Source organism: Sorex araneus, chromosome 1, assembly GCF_027595985.1.
Source record: "Sorex araneus isolate mSorAra2 chromosome 1, mSorAra2.pri, whole genome shotgun sequence".
NCBI classification, from domain to species: Eukaryota; Metazoa; Chordata; class Mammalia; order Eulipotyphla; family Soricidae; genus Sorex; species Sorex araneus.
Genome location: NC_073302.1, coordinates 396,947,308 through 396,965,296, shown reverse-complemented (window position 1 = coordinate 396,965,296; position 17,989 = coordinate 396,947,308). Strand labels below are relative to the sequence as shown.

Sequence of the window (17,989 nt, the reverse complement as noted above, 5' to 3'; positions counted from 1 at the left end):
ATGAAAATAATGAATGGGACGGCATGCAAATCCATAGGTTAACTTAATCATATGCAGAGTAAAAGCAATGTTGGACATGCAGGCACATGCAGGTGGCTTTGCTCAGAACAAATTAAAAATAAAAAAAAACAAAAACAAAAACAAAAAAAGCACATGTGTACTCCAAAATGTGTTGTAAAAATATCCAAAGAAAGAGAAAAGGTAACAAAATTGAGAAAGCGAGCATATTTTCATCCTGAAATGAGATGAAGAACGCCGTAATATTTCAAGGAAAGGTCTGCTGCCCCATCATACTGACCTGTAGTAATTTTCCCTGAAGTTAGATCTACTGCTGCATCAGTTCCTCCAGAATAATCAAAGGCATTCTTACTTTTATAGAGAAAATGTCCAGCTTCTGCTAAATTAGTGTCAGACATGGAAGGTTTCATTCCCCCAATACCTCTATAACCATATGGCCCCGAGCGACCATATTGATAGTGGTCATCTCTATAACCAAAACGATCCTCAGGAAGAGTAGTTGCAGGCTGCTGGGATGTACAACTTCTCCCAAAGGGTAACTTATAAACCACATCACAGCACACAGCTCTTCTTCCTGCGGTCAGATCAACAGGTTTTTCATCATCTTCTATTATTTTGGTCACCACACCTGAAGTAGATTCATCCATTGTTACAACAGTTCTATGGGACTTTGTTGTACTAAGATCGACTACTTCCCCATCAGTGATCCCCTGGGATGTGGTGCTGCTATCAGTCCAACCATTTGTGATACCAACAGGAGGCACAGTAACAGGTTTTGTAGCAGCTGACATGCCTAAAGATAAATTTATTGGTGCTTCCTCTCTAACAGAAGGAAAAGCCTGAGTGCTCGGTGCCCTATACAGAGGTTCAGCCTGACCTGAAGTTGTAAGCTGGAGAGGCGTTACTGTTGCATGTTCTATACCCACAAGGCTTTCTGTGCTTGTGGTATAACTTGCACTAGGTGTGTACGTGACAAAGGTCACTGTCTCAGTAGCCACGGAGAGTGGAATTGTAACTGATGAAGTAGCACTGAGATTGATAATAGCGGGTTGAACAGCACTAATATGTCGTCCATAGATTTCACTTGTGGTGGTCGGCCTCTTCACATCCACTGCAGAAGCAGAAAGATCTAGGCCTTTTTCTGTTACTTTAACTTCTAGTTTGGGCACCGTCCGCAAATCAATGGCATCACTAACAAGAGGCAGCGTTCCATTTTCTTTAGGTTGCTGTTTCTCTAGATGTTGACTCTCTGGAACGAAAGGCTCTGGTGGAATGGATATAGAGACACTGCCGAGACCAATACTGGGCACTACACCTCTGGCTGCTGGAACCTCAGCTTTGGAAGCTTCGGTTGTGACCAACTGGGGAAATGAAGTTGGGGTAGATTGAAATGAAGAGAGTGTTGTGACAGGAACAGCAGAAAATGTCTCCAAAGCTCTGTTCTGAAGGCTCTGTTCAGAAGAACTTAACATTTCTGTAGTTGGTACGGGAGGAATTACAGAAAACACTGACTCAATAGATATCAGGTCTTTGGGAGGTGATCCCAGGGGCCAACTGGTAATGGCCTGACTAGCTGAAGAATCTGTTGGAGTCCCAGGTTCAGATGGTAATGTGATGACCACATAAGTTTCCATAAGAGACTTGGAATATCTTGGTGAGGATTTGTTAGAATGGGGAGAGAGAGGGGAAGTAGGGGAAGGCAATTTATAATCTGCTGTTGTCACCAAATTTAATGTCATATTTGAAGCCAAAGGCAAAGCTGTTGGTTTGGGGTGTGTTTCTGTTGGTTTGGGATGTGTTTCTATTGGTTTGGGGTGTGTTTCTGTTGGTTTTTGAGTCATTACTGGAAGCGGAGGAACTACTGGTTTAGGGGCAATTGGAGGTTTACTTGGCTCAGGTCTATGTGTAAATACAAGTCCAGATGGAATTGAAGATGGCTTAGGAGGAACTGGAGGAGGTGCAGTGGTACATATTTTTGTTACAGGTGCTACAGGTAACCCGTTACTTTTTGGAATGGCTGTGGTCACTACAGTAGGAAAAGCATCAACTCGAGGTGTAGTTGCAGTAGGAAGAGTCACTGGAGCAGTAACTGGTAACTTTTTTCTAGGAAGAATGGTTGGTTTAGGAGAGGTTGGTGGAGGAAGTGGTGGGGGAGGAGGAGGAGGAGGTGGAGGAGGAGGTGGAGGAGGAGGAGGAGGGGGAGGAGGAGGTTGGGCTGAAATGTCCAAAGAAGAACTTCGAAAGAATGGACGAGTTTTAGTTGGAAGAGAGGCAACAGAATGAGTACCAGATGGTAACTGAGATGCAGGTTTTGCTTGACCAAAGATCTCTCCAGATACAAAGTGGGTACTTTGAACCTGTTCCTGCAGGGGAAGATCTGTTACAGAAGAAGCAAGTTGGTCAAACACAGTTTCAGATAAGCTGAGTTTTGTTAGTTCAGCTGCAGACTCCTCCCTTTTATCTCTGTAGGCTTCCAAAACTTCCAGAATAATTCCACTCCCAGATTCTTTCTTGGATTTCTTTACTGGTTCTTTGTCAGCTATGGCTATGCCAGTAGATACAGTGTCCACAAAAAGTCCTTCATGCTTAGTTCCAACCGAGTCTGTGATAGAAGGTGTCATATCAGATATGGAAACCATAATGTGATCAGCACTAATTCTACTATCTGCTCTGGAAAGTTTATCTAAAGGCACACTTACTTCTTCTGGATAATCTATAATGCTGCCTTGGAAATATGTTTCTTCAGAATCTTCAAATTTAGTTACAATGTCCATTGGCTCTGTATAAACCGTGGTTATGCTATCCAGCGTAGTTATGGGTGAGGAGCTATCTGTGGTGCAGACTGAAGAAATTGATGATGTGAGAGAAGGCGTATCAGAGGGTGGGACAGATGTAGCACTTTCTGAAGGCTCAGAGTAGGTCAAAATCAGTGATTCATGAGAAATTATCTCTTGAATTTCCCTTGTGTAATCAGTTATGTATTCATCCTCAATTTCTTCTGTTGAAAAATGTTGGGTTATTTTCACATCTGGGATTGAGAGTGTTGCACTGCTAGTTGAATCTGTAAGAGATGCTCCTGAGAGAATACTTGATGTCATAGATGAATCAGGCATTCTGTCAAAGTCCATAATCGAATCTGTCACCTCATCCCTGATGGGGGGCTGAGTGGGAATTGATTCCGATGATAACTGCAACTGTTGCCTCTTCATGAGTTCTTCATACGCAGCATCAGCATCTAATAATTGCTTTTCTTCACCAGTAGATGTTAGCATACTACCAAGATCCACTATCTCATGACTTTCTGGAATGATATAAGAGCTTGAAACAATGTCTTCTTGAGGCACAACAGAATGCAAGCTTTCTAATTCATAAAATTCTTTCTGGAGGTCTGTAATTTTCTGCATAGGATCTTCATAAATCTGCTCTGGAAGTCTTACTTTTTGTTCTCTCCCTCTCTGCTGCAAAAACCCATTCTCATCTTCTTGCCTTGCTAGCAGACTGCCATCTACTGAACCATTGTATGTGTCCTCTACTAAAGATTCATAAATATAATCCTCTATCAACATGCCACCATACAAAGGCTCTTTCTCAAATATTTCATCTCGTTCATTTGCAGCTGGAAATGCTTTATATTTATGGGTTTTATGCATCATTTCTTCATACATCTCCTCAGCACTTTTTAATGTCTTTTGACCACCTTCTTTCTGCATAATAGACTGCTCATCTGTCGGTGAGTATAAAGACACAGCTGTGGGCAATTTATACACTTTTTGCACTTCTATTATTTTTTCTGGGCTTATTTCAAAACCGTCTGGGTCTGATTCTATGCTAGGTGAATATTCAGAACAAGAAGATCTATGCAGCTCCTCCATTTCTGCAGCCTGACGTAATTCTTCCGTTGGTGAAGCATCTTCAATAGGCGAGAGGTTACTGGGTGGTGTTTTTGGTCTTTCCCTTCTTCTCTGAGCTCTGAGTTCATCTTTGTCCTTCTTCGATTTTTTACTTGAACTCTTTCTTTGTTGCTGTTCTAATTCGCGTTGCTTTTCTTGCTCTTTCAATAATTCTTCCTCCTCTCTCAATTCTTCCTCCTCAGAAGAATCTTCAATAGTCGGTAAAAGTGGGCCATGTGATCTGTGTCTCGCTTTGCGCTGTTGTTTGCTCTCTCCTTTTTTGTGACTAGGGCTACTGTCGCTGTCTTCATCCAGTGATGATACTGATGTAGGGGAGGTGCCAGGAGTGAAGCTGGAAGCATGAAGGCTAGAAGATCCTTCCCCCCTTGACCTATCTTCTGGAGAGTCTGTCAGGCTTTCCATTTCTAACTCAGGCTCTTCATCAAAATACAAAACTGATTTTTTCTGTGACGACTCAGTCGAATATTTATCTGCTATTGTGCTGTTAAGTTCAATCGTTTTGAATCGACGGAGCCCTCCTCCTCCAGCCAGTGCAAGCTCTTCACTCTCCTGACTCTTGGTTTCTCTGTATTTAAGTTCAGGACTTTCATCAAAAGTCTCATCATCTTCATCATGCCAAGAATGGCGTCTCCCGGGATCCTCTTCAAAGCTGGCACTACTTTTTCGGGTCAATCTTCTGTGTTTCCCTGTTGATGCTTTTCCTTTTCCTTTTATTTCTTCCTTCTTCTGGATCTCAATGCTACTACTGATCTCTTTTAGCTGGTTCCTAATGAACTCATCATCATCAGAACCTGAAGCATCTTCATCAGCACTCATTTCTATGATCTGTTTTCGAATAAAGTCCTCCTCCTCCTCCTCCCCGGAGCCCTGACTATCTTCCTGTTTATACTCATCACTGCTTGAGGAACCAATGCTCAATCTCCGTTTTCTCTGAGGAACAGGTGAGTTTTCACTTTCACTACTGTCTTCAACTGAATCATAAGGCTGTCTTCTCACAGGTGTGTCCTCAACAAGCTCAGATTTCTCTTTATGATCCTTTTTGGAAGGAACGTCTTGCTGGCTATCTTTTTTTAAAGAGTCTTTTTCCTCTTGACCCTTCATGAGATCCTCTTCCGATGTCACAAATTTTGGTGTTTCAGATAAACTCTGGGGTTTCTGCTGGTCCTTGGGCTGCTCAGGAGAAACTTCAAGGGGTTGTGTTTTCTTTTCAGCTTTTTCATCAAGTGTACTCGCTTGAGCTTCCAAAATGGACAAGACAGTACTTTCTAATTTAGCCAAATCTGAGGGGCTGGAAGGGCTGCTTTCTTGTGAGAATGAGTCTTTTTTGAGTCCTTTGAGCAAATCCTTTTCGTCACTGGGGATAAGACTTGGAATTTCACCAAGGGAACCTGATATCCCATCAGAAGAATATCCAGTATCACTCAGACCTTGTGGGCTTTTCGGTTGCTGAGAACTTGAGGTGTCTGATTTGTCATCTTCCTTTTCCTAGCAGGAAGGAAAAGATACAGGAAAACTTAAAATGGTTAAACTAATAACATAACCTCTCCATTATTCCCAGACCATTATGAACTAAGGAATAATTATAGGACTTTTTTCAAATATGTGGCATATTTTTTTATATCTTTGAATGGGTACAAAAATAAAAATAGTTGTTTCTTATCAATTTAGTTTAGTTTTCATTTAGCCTATGATTAATTATTAACTCAATATTTTACTTTATTCAATTACTATTCTAATCTTCACCTTTCAATAATTTGTTTTCAAAACAAAACTTAATCAGTATGTTAAAACTGTCCGAGAAAATTTTAATGCTAAGTATTCCATTAGCATAATTAATACTTTGAGCTATGAGAGCAAACCAAGAAAGGAAGAAATTAAAAAAGAATTAGAAGATGGGCTTTGTAACTTGCTCTAAGTTTTGTATTACACTAGAAATTTACTAGTGGGTATAATAACACAGCCATAATGCTATCACTCTTCCTACTGCTAGGAAGTATTTTATTTTAGAGCAAAATTTTATTTTAGAGCAAAATTTCAAATAAGGTACTATCTATTAAAGATATTTTGAAAAACACAAACAAACTGTACTTTGCTTATGACTGTTATATTATTCTGTTTCATTTTAGATGAATATATACAAATTGAAAAAATCTGCAAACATCATACAATTATAGAAATGACTCATTGTTTATCTAAAGAGGACTATCCTGTTATTATTGTGGTGGAGTTGTTAATCACAATTATTTTCAGCATTCCACCTCAAAGATAATTTAGTGCCAGTTATGAAAGCTTTGTGAATTTGAAAATAGATGGACAATTTACCTTCATACTATTTCATAATCAGATCCTTTTAACTAGTAGAATAACTACTGCAAATGGAAATATGAGTTTTCCAGAAAGCTGACATACTTAATGACCTACTGGATTCCCTGGGCTATGATGAGGGCATACCAGAAATTTGGCTCAAGATTTAGAGTCCTTCAGTTAACATAAATCATAGGGATGTTTGTGACCTTGTATTCATTGTATCTCTATTCGTAATAGCCAAGATCTAGAAATAATCTAAGTGTTTCAAAATAGATGCGTAGATAAATAAATCCACACACACTGCATAATGTAATATTGTAATGTTACAAATTTACATGATGCAATATTACTCAACTATAAGAAAAGTAAAAACATGCAATTTTCTGGTACACAGATGGTGGAATTAGAGGATACCATGGTGAATGAAGTCAATCAAGAGTGCAGAGAACCTACAAAATGGTTGCTCTAATATGTAGTATATAAAGAAACATAATAATGGGACTGGGATGACAATACAGTGGATAGGGGATTTGCCTTGCATATGGCCCACCTGGGTTCAATCCCTGGCATCCCATATGGTCCCCCAGGCACTGTCAGGAGTAATTTCTGAGTACAGAGCCAGAAGTAATTCCTGAGAATTGCTGGGTGCAACCCAAAAGGCCAAAAAAAATTAAATAAAAGAAATAAAACATAGTAAGAGAATAACAAATGGAGAAAGGCAACAGAGTCTGTTCATTAGCCTTACAGAACTAAGCTTATCAAGGCAGGCTCTTGGAAGGAGCATGGAATGAGACCCAGGGATACTCTTGGAGGAAAACTGACTATGGTGAAATGTGGAATCAAAAGATCAGAAAAGATCTCCATTGTGCTGTATCTAACCCGGGCTTAGGAATGCACTTTGATGCCATTCTGTATCATACACTAACCACCTCATTATTTCCATTGATTGTGTAGACAGGGGCCCTTTCAATCAATATAGAGCCCAACTTAATAGATATAAGAGAGAACAGCAAACAATATACTTGAAAAATCCTTTCCCTTCCTATCTCCCTTCCCAACATTTTCCCTTCCCTGCTCTCCTTACTTTGTTCCTCAACTTGCTTTACCTGCAAATTTCTCAAGTATTAAAACTCTTTTTTTTTCTTCAACTTACATCAATTTCTTTTTTCACAATTCATTACCAATTATTGGAGATATGCTAGACATACAATATTGGGTGAAATGTTTTTGCAACTTTTGTAACATGACTCAATTTAAAAAGAAAAACTGATAAATTCTTCACAATGAAAAGACAAACAGCAATGTCTACTTTCTGGTTCATCAAGAATGTCCTTATCTGAATCATTTCTGGTGCGTTTCCAGGTAAGAATTAGCAAAACTGATGAACACGCAACTAACTTTGATTCCCTACTTTGGAACATTAATCATTTAAAAGGTCAGCACAAGTGAAGTAATATCTCTGGATGGCCACAATAGAGAGGTATTTCCATATATCCATATTCCACAGAAAGCAAGAGCACGTTTCTATAATCCCCCAAACATTTTCTTTGGGTTCCTTTGGCTAAACTCCCCTTTTTCACCAACTCAAAATTAGGATCATAACACATTAATTTCATACATAAGGTCCCTACCCTGCAAAAAGTCAACAAAAACATATATCATAATCAAGCTTTGCAGGTTTTGATAATGCCATTTGTATTCTTTATCTTGTGTCTGCATATAAGATATAAAAATTTAATACTTTTTTTATTATTTAACTTATTTTTTCCCAAATTTATAAGCCCCTAATGACGACTAAAAGATTAAGAGTCCTTAGTTTCTTATTCCTACATATATGAATGAATGAAACTACTGCAATTACATAGCATAAAAGAAATTTTATTCTTTTAAAAAGAAATTTTACTTTTATTTAGTAAATTCTGAAGATTGAATGGACATTTTATCACATAAGATTAGAACAAAACGTACAAAAGAAAATGAAGAGACAGTAGACAGAAAAACCAATGCACATAAACATCAAAATCTACCTTATGATTTTTTTTATATGGCCTTTCTAGGGGTCTTCATGCTCTACTTTTCCCAAAAAGTGGATAGAAATATATTCTACACACTTACCCTCCTGTTATGTTCTTTCCCATCTCTTTCGTACGAGGTTTAATCATACTTACCAATGAGGATGCTGTTATAATTTTGTCCCAAAAATGACTCCATATTATGAGGTGACAAGTTCTTGCCACAATTTTGGTACAGGCTTGAGGGCCTAAGATAAAATGTTTGGGATGGCTAATTGGCAAATAAAGTTAAGGACCGGAAGGACTTTTGACTAAACTATACAGAACAAGCTGTTGGCTGTCTGTCTGTTTTATCATGATACGTTGAAAAAATTAGAAAGTCAATTTTTCGCATACTAACATAGATATAAAATCCCCTGACATAGGTGAATAACCTTTTACTTCATACACTTACCTTTCTAACCACCAGATCATATACCAACTAGATCTTTTACCCATATCATGAGGTATTCACATATTAAATTTTAATTAGCTATTGCTGAAACAGTTTTAAAATATACTTTTCACAAATAAATAATGACATACTAAGTTATTTTGAAGGGGATTCATTTACTCTTCCTGTGTTTGGTTATCTACTCTTCCCTGGGACACAGATGCAACTTGACTAGTTTATACATTGCCTTAACACTGAAATCCCTTGACTCATGAATTATGTTTCATAACCACTCAGAAAAATATAAGGACAGATGAATCTGGATTTCTCTGAGTACTGAATCCTCAAATGTAAAACACTGTAATTCTAGAAATATGATCAAAAGATTCATCTGAGGGATGCAAAATAAGGCTTATTTTTTCCCAAATTTATAAGTCTCTAATGACAACTGAAAGATTAAGATTCCTTAGTTACTTAAAATCTCTGCACTTGCATTCTTACTTCTTATGAAGATTATTAGGTTATCCAGCAGCATTTAAGACAAAACGAAGTGAGTAACAACCAAATGGTTCTTTCTAAATTACATATAGTGTATATTATATAAGTAATTATACAAGTAAATGTGTATAAATATCATGGCACTTTTTAAAATACATCATTAGGGAGTAGAATTATCATTCTATTTTTATATAAAATGCTATTATTTAATTCTGACTTCTCAAATTACTCAAGTAAATCATATATAGAATTCCAGAATCCACTATTTTTACAAAATAATATGATCGCAATTAAAAGTACATTTCTTCAATGGCAAATAGTTTTTGAAATGATATACAGGGTTATGGGCATATTAAATGCTTTGGTAACAGAATCAAAGCAAAATAATGTTAACATGCTTGGTTTGTAATATTCACTTTTTATTTCATTAATAGAATATTTCATTTTGAGAAACTAAAAGAACTTTACCACAAAAGATAAGTCTTCAATACTGAATGATTTATTTAATATAGCTATATGAATGTACATATATATGTACATTTTTACTGATGAGACCTAATATTATATACTATAGAAGCCCTTACAATTTGATGAATATTATTAATATTTTATACTGATGTATGTAATATCTAAAATTGTTTTAAACACAGAGGTTTACTGATTTGTTCCTGGAAAATTAATTGAGATATTTATAAAAAATATTACTTGTAAAGATTGAATTCTTTTGTAACAACTCAAGAGTCCCTAAAGCTCAAATTTTGTGAGGACAAATAACTGTCAGTAATAATTATTAGATATTTAGGAAGAAAGTTAGCCCTGATTACTATTTTAGAAAAAAAAAAAAACACTAGACGTCTTTTTGAGATGATTGTGATGTGAGAAATCATGTGATTATACCATATATTATATATTCATTAAAAGCCATCACGAAAGTTCATAAAGCAAACATAATCTAGAATATCTAATGTTTATAAACTTTCCAGACAGTTTTAAAGCCATTTTCTAGGGGAAAAGCAATTACAAAGCATTAACAGTTTGAAAAACAAATTCTATCACATAAGATTAGTTAATTATTTTTGGAATCTGCATAATTAAAATTTTTAAATTTCAAATTTACTAAACAGCGAGCCAGAGCAGATTGTTCAGAGGAGAAGGGCTTACACTTTCCAGAACTGGTTCTCCACCCTTGCCAGGAATGATCCCTGAACACAGCCAGGAGTAAAAACCTGAGCACCAATGGGTGTGGCCCCAAGACAAAACAAAAACCCCCAAACAAAGCCAAGTTTAGAAAATCATAGCAATGGCAAATCAGCCTCTGATATATTTATCCAATTTCATAAGAAGGTTGTCTATACTTAATTTGGGAATGAGATACCATATTGAGTTCCTCATTTCTCTCAATTCATAAGAAAATTACTATTCACATTTAATTTAGAAATAGTTATATACATATTTTGTTCATCATTTCTTTCAGTTCATAAGCAAGAGTATATGCATTTAATTTATAAATAATTATATACACATTAAGTTCGTAAAATATAGTTAAGTGGTTCCATTTCTGATATTCACGTGGGTAGTATTTTATGGCTATGGTTATAGTCATTAAAACTGAATGTCAAAATATCAAAATATTTTAACCAAGAAGCTGTTTTAAATCGTAAAATTTCAGACCAATGCTTAAAAAATATTAAAGATTCAATGATCACTCTGAAATTCTTATTAAAATCTTACTTTAATGTCATCAAGTAAGTTTATTTTAAATAAATATGATAAGTGGTAATTTTAGTTTTTGGACATTTTTGTGACTATATTATATATAATTAATATAAAAGGAACATACTGTATACATTCAATTTGGAAATAATTATGTGTCTATTGAGATTATAAAAAAAGTTTAAACGTATATACTATTGGTTAAGGTATAACATGTATCACAGCAACAAATAGAATTTCTGTTTAAGTTATATTTATAAGCTCTAATCATTAGAATTTAATTTAATTTTTATTTAATTTAAATGACATAGTTAAAATTAAAAATTTCTAATCTGCGGAAAATAATGATCTACTGAAGAACCCAGTAAAAGAAGGCATCATGCGAAATAACTCAATTACTTAATTGGTAAAAGACCATGAAGGCCATCAGGCCAGTGTCCTTAGGAATAAGGACCAAGGACAGACATGCGATCAACTGAATATGAAGGGCAAAAAGAAACCTCAAATTATGCAGAAGTTAGTTACTAGGTAATTAGAGGCAGGGAAATTACTTAGTGCCCTGATCAGAAATAGAAAGAAGGAAAAATATGCTTCTAGACAGAGTGGATAAGATTAGAACATAGTGAATTCCAGTTTACAGTTAGGCTTTGAAGTGGAAATATTACTTTGAAGTGAAATGATCTACTTGAAAATGCAGGTCGGACACACTCGAGAGGCACAGAAAGGTATGAGTAGATTTTAAAACCTTGACACTGTTGCCCTAAGAGGACAGCATAAAGAAAATTAATTTTAAAATGTCACCTGAAATAGACTGGGAAATAGAAAACACTATTCAAAACGAAACTCACAGAGGGAAGGGGCGAGAAATGGAAAAAATAAAGGGTCATGAAAGCTAATTATACTTTCACAAGTGGAGAAATGACTAATAGAGATAGATCACAAGCTTTAGTTAGAAGTAACAGCATGCTGGTGGCGGATATACCTAGCCATTACATACAGAATATATAGGCTTTTGCTTTGTCTGGTTCTGGTGAAGGGTAGGATGGGATTTAGTTATTGACTAATGATGCATAATAGAGAAAGCTTAGTAAATATTTATTATAAACAAACAAAAATTGTATGGCACCTAGGTACTTAGTGGTAGAATACAAGCTTTGCATATGTGAGGGCTTGAAACCTGGTACAGTGAAACAGAAAACTAAGATATAAAACTAAGATATAAACTAAATCCACCTTCAAAGTGGAAAAATACTTTTAGAACGATGTTAAATAAAATTCTGCCACACTTAAGACCTCTTGCAGCTCTCTCTTCCCAGATGAGACCCGGAACAGCGGCACACGAACGGCTCCTCTGCTCCTAAAAGACCATGATCCTGGAAGCCTACTAACTATTTTCAGCACCCAGCAGCTTCTTACAGAAATGCTTCTAGGCTGTGAACTGAGATGCAACATCATGCCGCCTCTGGAGCGGAAAGGTCTTTCTCTCTCTCGGTTTTTCCTTTCCGAGGTGGCGGTGGTGGCCGCGGGGCGACCGCCATCTTACAGAGCCACTAACCAGAGGTACGAGCTTGCAGTGACGCAACTTCTGGCAGAAATTTTTCTGGACTTAATTACTAAAATAACAGAAATTCAAAACCGCATGGCCTCGACCTCGTATACTCTTCATTCTCAGCAATGGAAAACAAATTATCAAATGATGCCTTTACAGCAGGTTTGATTGTTGGGGGAAAATTCCAAATAATAATAGTGAGTTTTCTGTTGAAATATTGAATGTAATCAAAGTATAGACAGAGTAAAGTGAAGATCATTGGCCACAAAGGTGGGGATGGGTGGGAGGGGGGTATACTGGGGTTCTTGGTGGTGGAACATGTGCACTGGTAAAGGGATGGGGGTTTGATCATTGTATGTCTGAGACTTAAACCTGAAAGCTTTGTAACTTTTTTCATGGTGATCCAATAGTAATACAAAAAAAAAAAAGACCTCTTGCAGTACAAAAAATAAAAATCAGAGTTCCTTACAAAACATCAATGCCTGTGCAGACACTGGATTATGTTTAAAACGTAACATTTTCCAGTAGAATTGGAGAGATAGTACAGGGGCAGGGCACTTGCAATAAGCCAACCTGGATTCAATCTCTGGCACCATGGACTCTACCCCAAGCCCACCAGGAATGATTCCTGAGCAGAAATCAGGAATAAGCCCTGAGCACACCTGGGTGTGGCCCCCCAAAAGCAAAACAAACAAAAAATTAATTATTGAGTCAGAGAAATACTATAGGTGTTAAGATATATATCCTGAATCAGCAGACCCAATCTGGATCCGTGGAACAACATGGAGCATGACTCAGTGTGACTATGGAGGCCCTCAGCATTACAAGAGTGGCCGGGGTAACCCCATGCACCAGAGGGCTAATGCAAAAGAGCTGGGACCTGGATTGAACCACCTGTCCAATTGGCCACACTCTCCAAGAGGGACCTCCAGGCCTTCTCAACAGCATTTGGGAGCCACCCATCAAAAAGAAATGCTACTAAAAAAATCCAACTCTGTTAAGAAAGTCAAAATAAGGAGACAAGGTATCATAAAATAAACAGTAGAAAAAAGTTTACTCAAAGAAATAATAGCAGGAAGCTCCCCAAATCTGGGGAAGGAACTGAATAAACAAGTCCACAAAGCTAACGGAAAATATCACTGAATCACTGTCATCCCCTTGTTCATCGATTTACTGGAGCGGGCACCAGTAATGTCTCCATTCGTCTCAGCCCTAAGATTTTAGCAGCCTCTCCTTACTCATCTTTCCCAAGGACTGGAGGCTCTTTCAGGGTCAGGGGAGACATAGTAAGACAAATGTAAGAGTCTGATACTAAGAAACACAGTAGTGAAACTAACAGCAGTTTAAATCAAAGAGAAACATGTTGAAAAGGGCTAAAGAAGAAGCTATCTGACTTATAAAGGCATTCCCAATAAAGGTTTCAACAACATTCACAGCAAAAACTAAAATGAAATGGCATATTCTAAATATTCAAAGTTATAGATGTCATCCACATGCTATATTTCACAAGAATCACTTTTGATGTGAAGGAAAGTTTAATTGCTAAAGAAACTGATCAAAATTAGACCTCTTCACATAAGAAATATAGGACGGTAATTTTCACGTAAAATATATATACGTACATGTATTTTGTAAATATATCATATATATTGGTATATGTATATATTTAGTTTGGGTTAATCCTGTAGTGCCCTAGATTTACTCCTAGTTCTGTGCTCAGTGGTCACTCTAGCTATACTCAGGAGGATGTATGTTGTGCTGGGGACTGGACCTCAGTTGGCCGCATGTAAAGCAAATTATTGTTATTCCAAGAAAATATCTAGTCCTGAGGCTGGAGAGATAGTACAGAGGGTAGGATGCTTTCCTTGAAGGCAGTTGATCCGGGTTCTATCCTTGGGATCCCACATTGTCCCCCCCAAATACTGCCAGTAGTAATTCCTGAGTAAAGTGTCAGGAGTAAACCCTGAAGATCACCAGGTATGCCAAAAAAAGAAAAAGAAAATGACAAGTTGGTATAACTACATATTTATATTAGATAAAATACACATATACTGAAAGAAGATACCAAGAGCCAAAGACAGATAGAGCAATAAGTTCAACAATCAACAGAAAAATGTACCAAATATTAATATATATGCACATAGCACAGCAGCACTTTAATATAAATATATTTTTTAGAGTACTTAAGAAGAGATGTTTAAGATAACATAGTAGTAGTAGAATTTAGCATGCACTTACAGCAATGATTATCAAAACTGAAAATTACCAAGGGATAAAAGGCCTTAAATGATGAAGCAGGGTAGATATAATAGATATTTACAGGACATTCTGCTCAAAATATCCAAATATATATTTTTTCAAGAGCTTACAGAACAATTGAAAAAAACAAAGAATATATTGGGAAACAACATAAGTCTCAATATACTTATGAATACTTAAATAGTATTAAGCATCTTTTCAGAATGTTACTGAAATTAGAAATCACACTAAAGAAGAAAGAATGAAAAGCATAAATTTGTGGAAATAACATTCTGCTGGGCAACTACTACACAAAGAAAATTATCAAATGTGAAATCTAAACATATCTAACGATGAATGAAAATAAAGACTCAGCAGAGCCTATGAGATACATAAGAAAGAAAGATTATGAGAGAAGTTAATGCAATTCTGATCTACCTCTAGAAATAAGATGAATCACACAAAAAAAAATAGTTTACATTTAACAGAACTATGAAAGGAAGGAAAAGAAAAACCAGAAGTCAGAAAGGAAATAAAGTAAATTAGAGCAGAAATAAACAAAAGAAAATGATCAAAAACGACAATCTAAAAAGTCAGTGAAACCAAGAACCTGTTCTCTGAAAATAAGACAATCCTTTAGCTGGACTCACAAAGAAGATAAAGCCCAAATATATAAAACCAGAAACAAAACAGTCCCAACAATGCAGCAGAAAAACAAGGACAGTGAGAGAGTTAAGGATTAATTTTATGGCAACAAATGATCAAGGTAGCAGAAATGGACAAAATAGAAACAAATATTATTCCAAGACTGAATCAGGAAGAAATGGAGAATCAAATAGATATGTCACTGTCATCTCGTTGCTCATTGATTTCTTCGAGCGGGCATCAGTAACGTCTCTCATTGTGAGACTTATTGTTACTGTTTTTGGCATATCCAATACACCACGGGTAGCTTGCCAGGCTCTGCAGTGCAGGCGAAATACTCTTGGTAGCTTGCCAGGCTCTCCAAGAGGGGCAGAGGAATTGAACACGGGTAGGCCGAGTGAAAGGCAAACGCCCTACCGCTGTGCTATCACTCCAGCCCAATCAAATAGATATATTGTCAGTACAAAAATAAAATTGTAATCAAAATCCTCTACTATCCAAAAGAAGTCCAAGGCCAGATGTTTCACTTATTATCCCTAACAAGATATCAATAACATTTAATATCTATCATTCTCATACTCCTCTATATACTTGAAAAGGGGAAATATAAAAAATATAATATTACACTAATTTTGAAACAGGCATGTACATCACAAATATAATACTATAGGACAATAAATCTGATGAATATAAATGCATATATTCTTAAAAAAATACTAGCAAACTAAATTCAGTAACACATTATGAGAATCATGCACCATGATCAAAGTGAGAGTCATCGCAGAATGGAAGTGCAAGGATAAGTCATCATAAGTAAAACAATATACGTAATGTATTACATCAAAATGAAAGGTAAAAGTCATATGATCATCTCATTGGATTATGTCATATGATCATCTTCTTTGATAAGATTCAACTTTTATTCAACATTAATAAAACTTCAAAAATTATATGTAAGAAATGTATTTCAACATACATCCAATATGTAAAAAAAAAACACAGAAATCATCAAATAATGAAAAACTGAAAGCTTTATATCAATAAAACAAGGATGAACACTCATCACAAATATTCCATAAAGTGTCAGAAATACAAGGAATAGAAATTAAACAAGAAAAGGATATAAAAGATGTCCCAACTGAAAAGTACAAAGTAAAATTACCACCACTTGCAGTTGGCATAAAAGCATAGAAAATACCAGATTTCCATATTATGTAGTTAGAATAAAAAATGCAGAAAAGTAAAGGCCATAGTAGCCTGAGAGAAAAAAGGGACCAAGGCAATTGCTGTGCACATGATACATATGTTATAAAATGAACACACAAATACAAAAATTGGCTGTATTTCTGTGTGCAAATAATGAACGATTAGAGAAATCAGGAAAGCTACATCATTTGTTATTTCATTGTAAAGAAGGGGAAAAAAAGGATACATTTAACCTGACAACCTGTATGTGAAAAAACTATGACAATATTGAAACATAAAACATTCCATGCTCATAAAATAATTATATGACTGAAATAGTTGTATTACAGCAATATATTCAATGAAATCTGTATCAAATTATACTACAATTTTCATAGAATTGGAACAAAAATCATGCAATGTATTTGGAAGTAGAAAATACACTGAAGTAGAAAAAGAGCAAAGCAATCCTCAGGAAAATAGAACACAAATGAAGGTTTTTGTACTCTCCAACTTCACTACAAAGTGAGTAAAGCAGCATGATTCTAGACAAAAACACATCGATCAATAGTACTGAATTAAGAATAAACAAAACCACTCATGCTTGAACAACTAATCTATGGTGGAGTTAAGAGCCTACAAGAATCAAGTATTGTCCATAAATTGATGGGAAATGGAATAATCTTATACAAATTTAACCACTAACACCATACCTTAAAATAATTCAAAATGGATTAAAGTCTTGATTATAAGACCTCAATAAACAGAAGAAATAAATAAGAGAAAATACTTGCAATGCACTCATTGACATTACTTACAGAGATTTAGCGGATACTCAAAACTAATGGACTGGAAAATGAAATAAATTATGAAATAAATGGAATTACATCAGGCTAAAAAGTTTCTTTAAAGCAAAAGAAATCTGAATCAAAACAAAAACATTCCAATGAATTATATTTGTATATCAAATGCCTGATAAGAGGTTAACATTCCACTTTAACAAAGAACCCATAAAATTAAACAAAAAAAAAAGAAATTTAAGTATGATCAGAAGATCTGGTTAAATACTCTTCAATGAAGAAATACATATGGCAAAGAGAAATATAAAAGTATGTTTTGTTAGAGAAATGCAAATCAAAACAATAATGCGATATCACCTCACACCAATGAGAACTATTATTATACAAATAATAATAAATGTTGTAAATAATAATGTGGAGAGAAGGGAGTCCTTGTACTATGCTGGGAATAAAAAAATCAGTGCAGGAATCATATTGAACAGTAATGAGATTGTCTCAAAAATTGTTAAAAAAGTTAATTCCCGATGATTTAGTTATTCACATTTGTGAAATTCACTGTCACTGTCACTGTCATCCTGTTGTTCATGGATTTGCTCTAGCGGGCACCAGTAACATCTTCGTTGTGAGACTTGTTACTGTTTTTGGCATATGGAATACGCCACGGGTAGCTTATTAGGCTC

The 17,989-nt window shown here is 35.7% G+C and overlaps 1 protein-coding gene across 6 annotated transcripts in view; it reads right to left on the bottom strand.

The window, feature by feature from the left end:
- PCLO (piccolo presynaptic cytomatrix protein) overlaps window positions 1-17,989 on the bottom strand; it is a 365,554-nt gene that overhangs the window by 173,585 nt on the left and 173,980 nt on the right. For all 6 annotated transcript variants that reach the window (XR_008628418.1, XM_055124466.1, XM_055124435.1 and 3 more), the window contains exon 5: window positions 299-5,414. Coding sequence is in view for 5 of the 6 variants with exons in the window: in XM_055124466.1 (XP_054980441.1) it covers window positions 299-5,414 (5,116 nt within the window). In the remaining variant the exon portion in view is untranslated. The remainder of the gene's footprint in view (window positions 1-298; window positions 5,415-17,989) is intronic.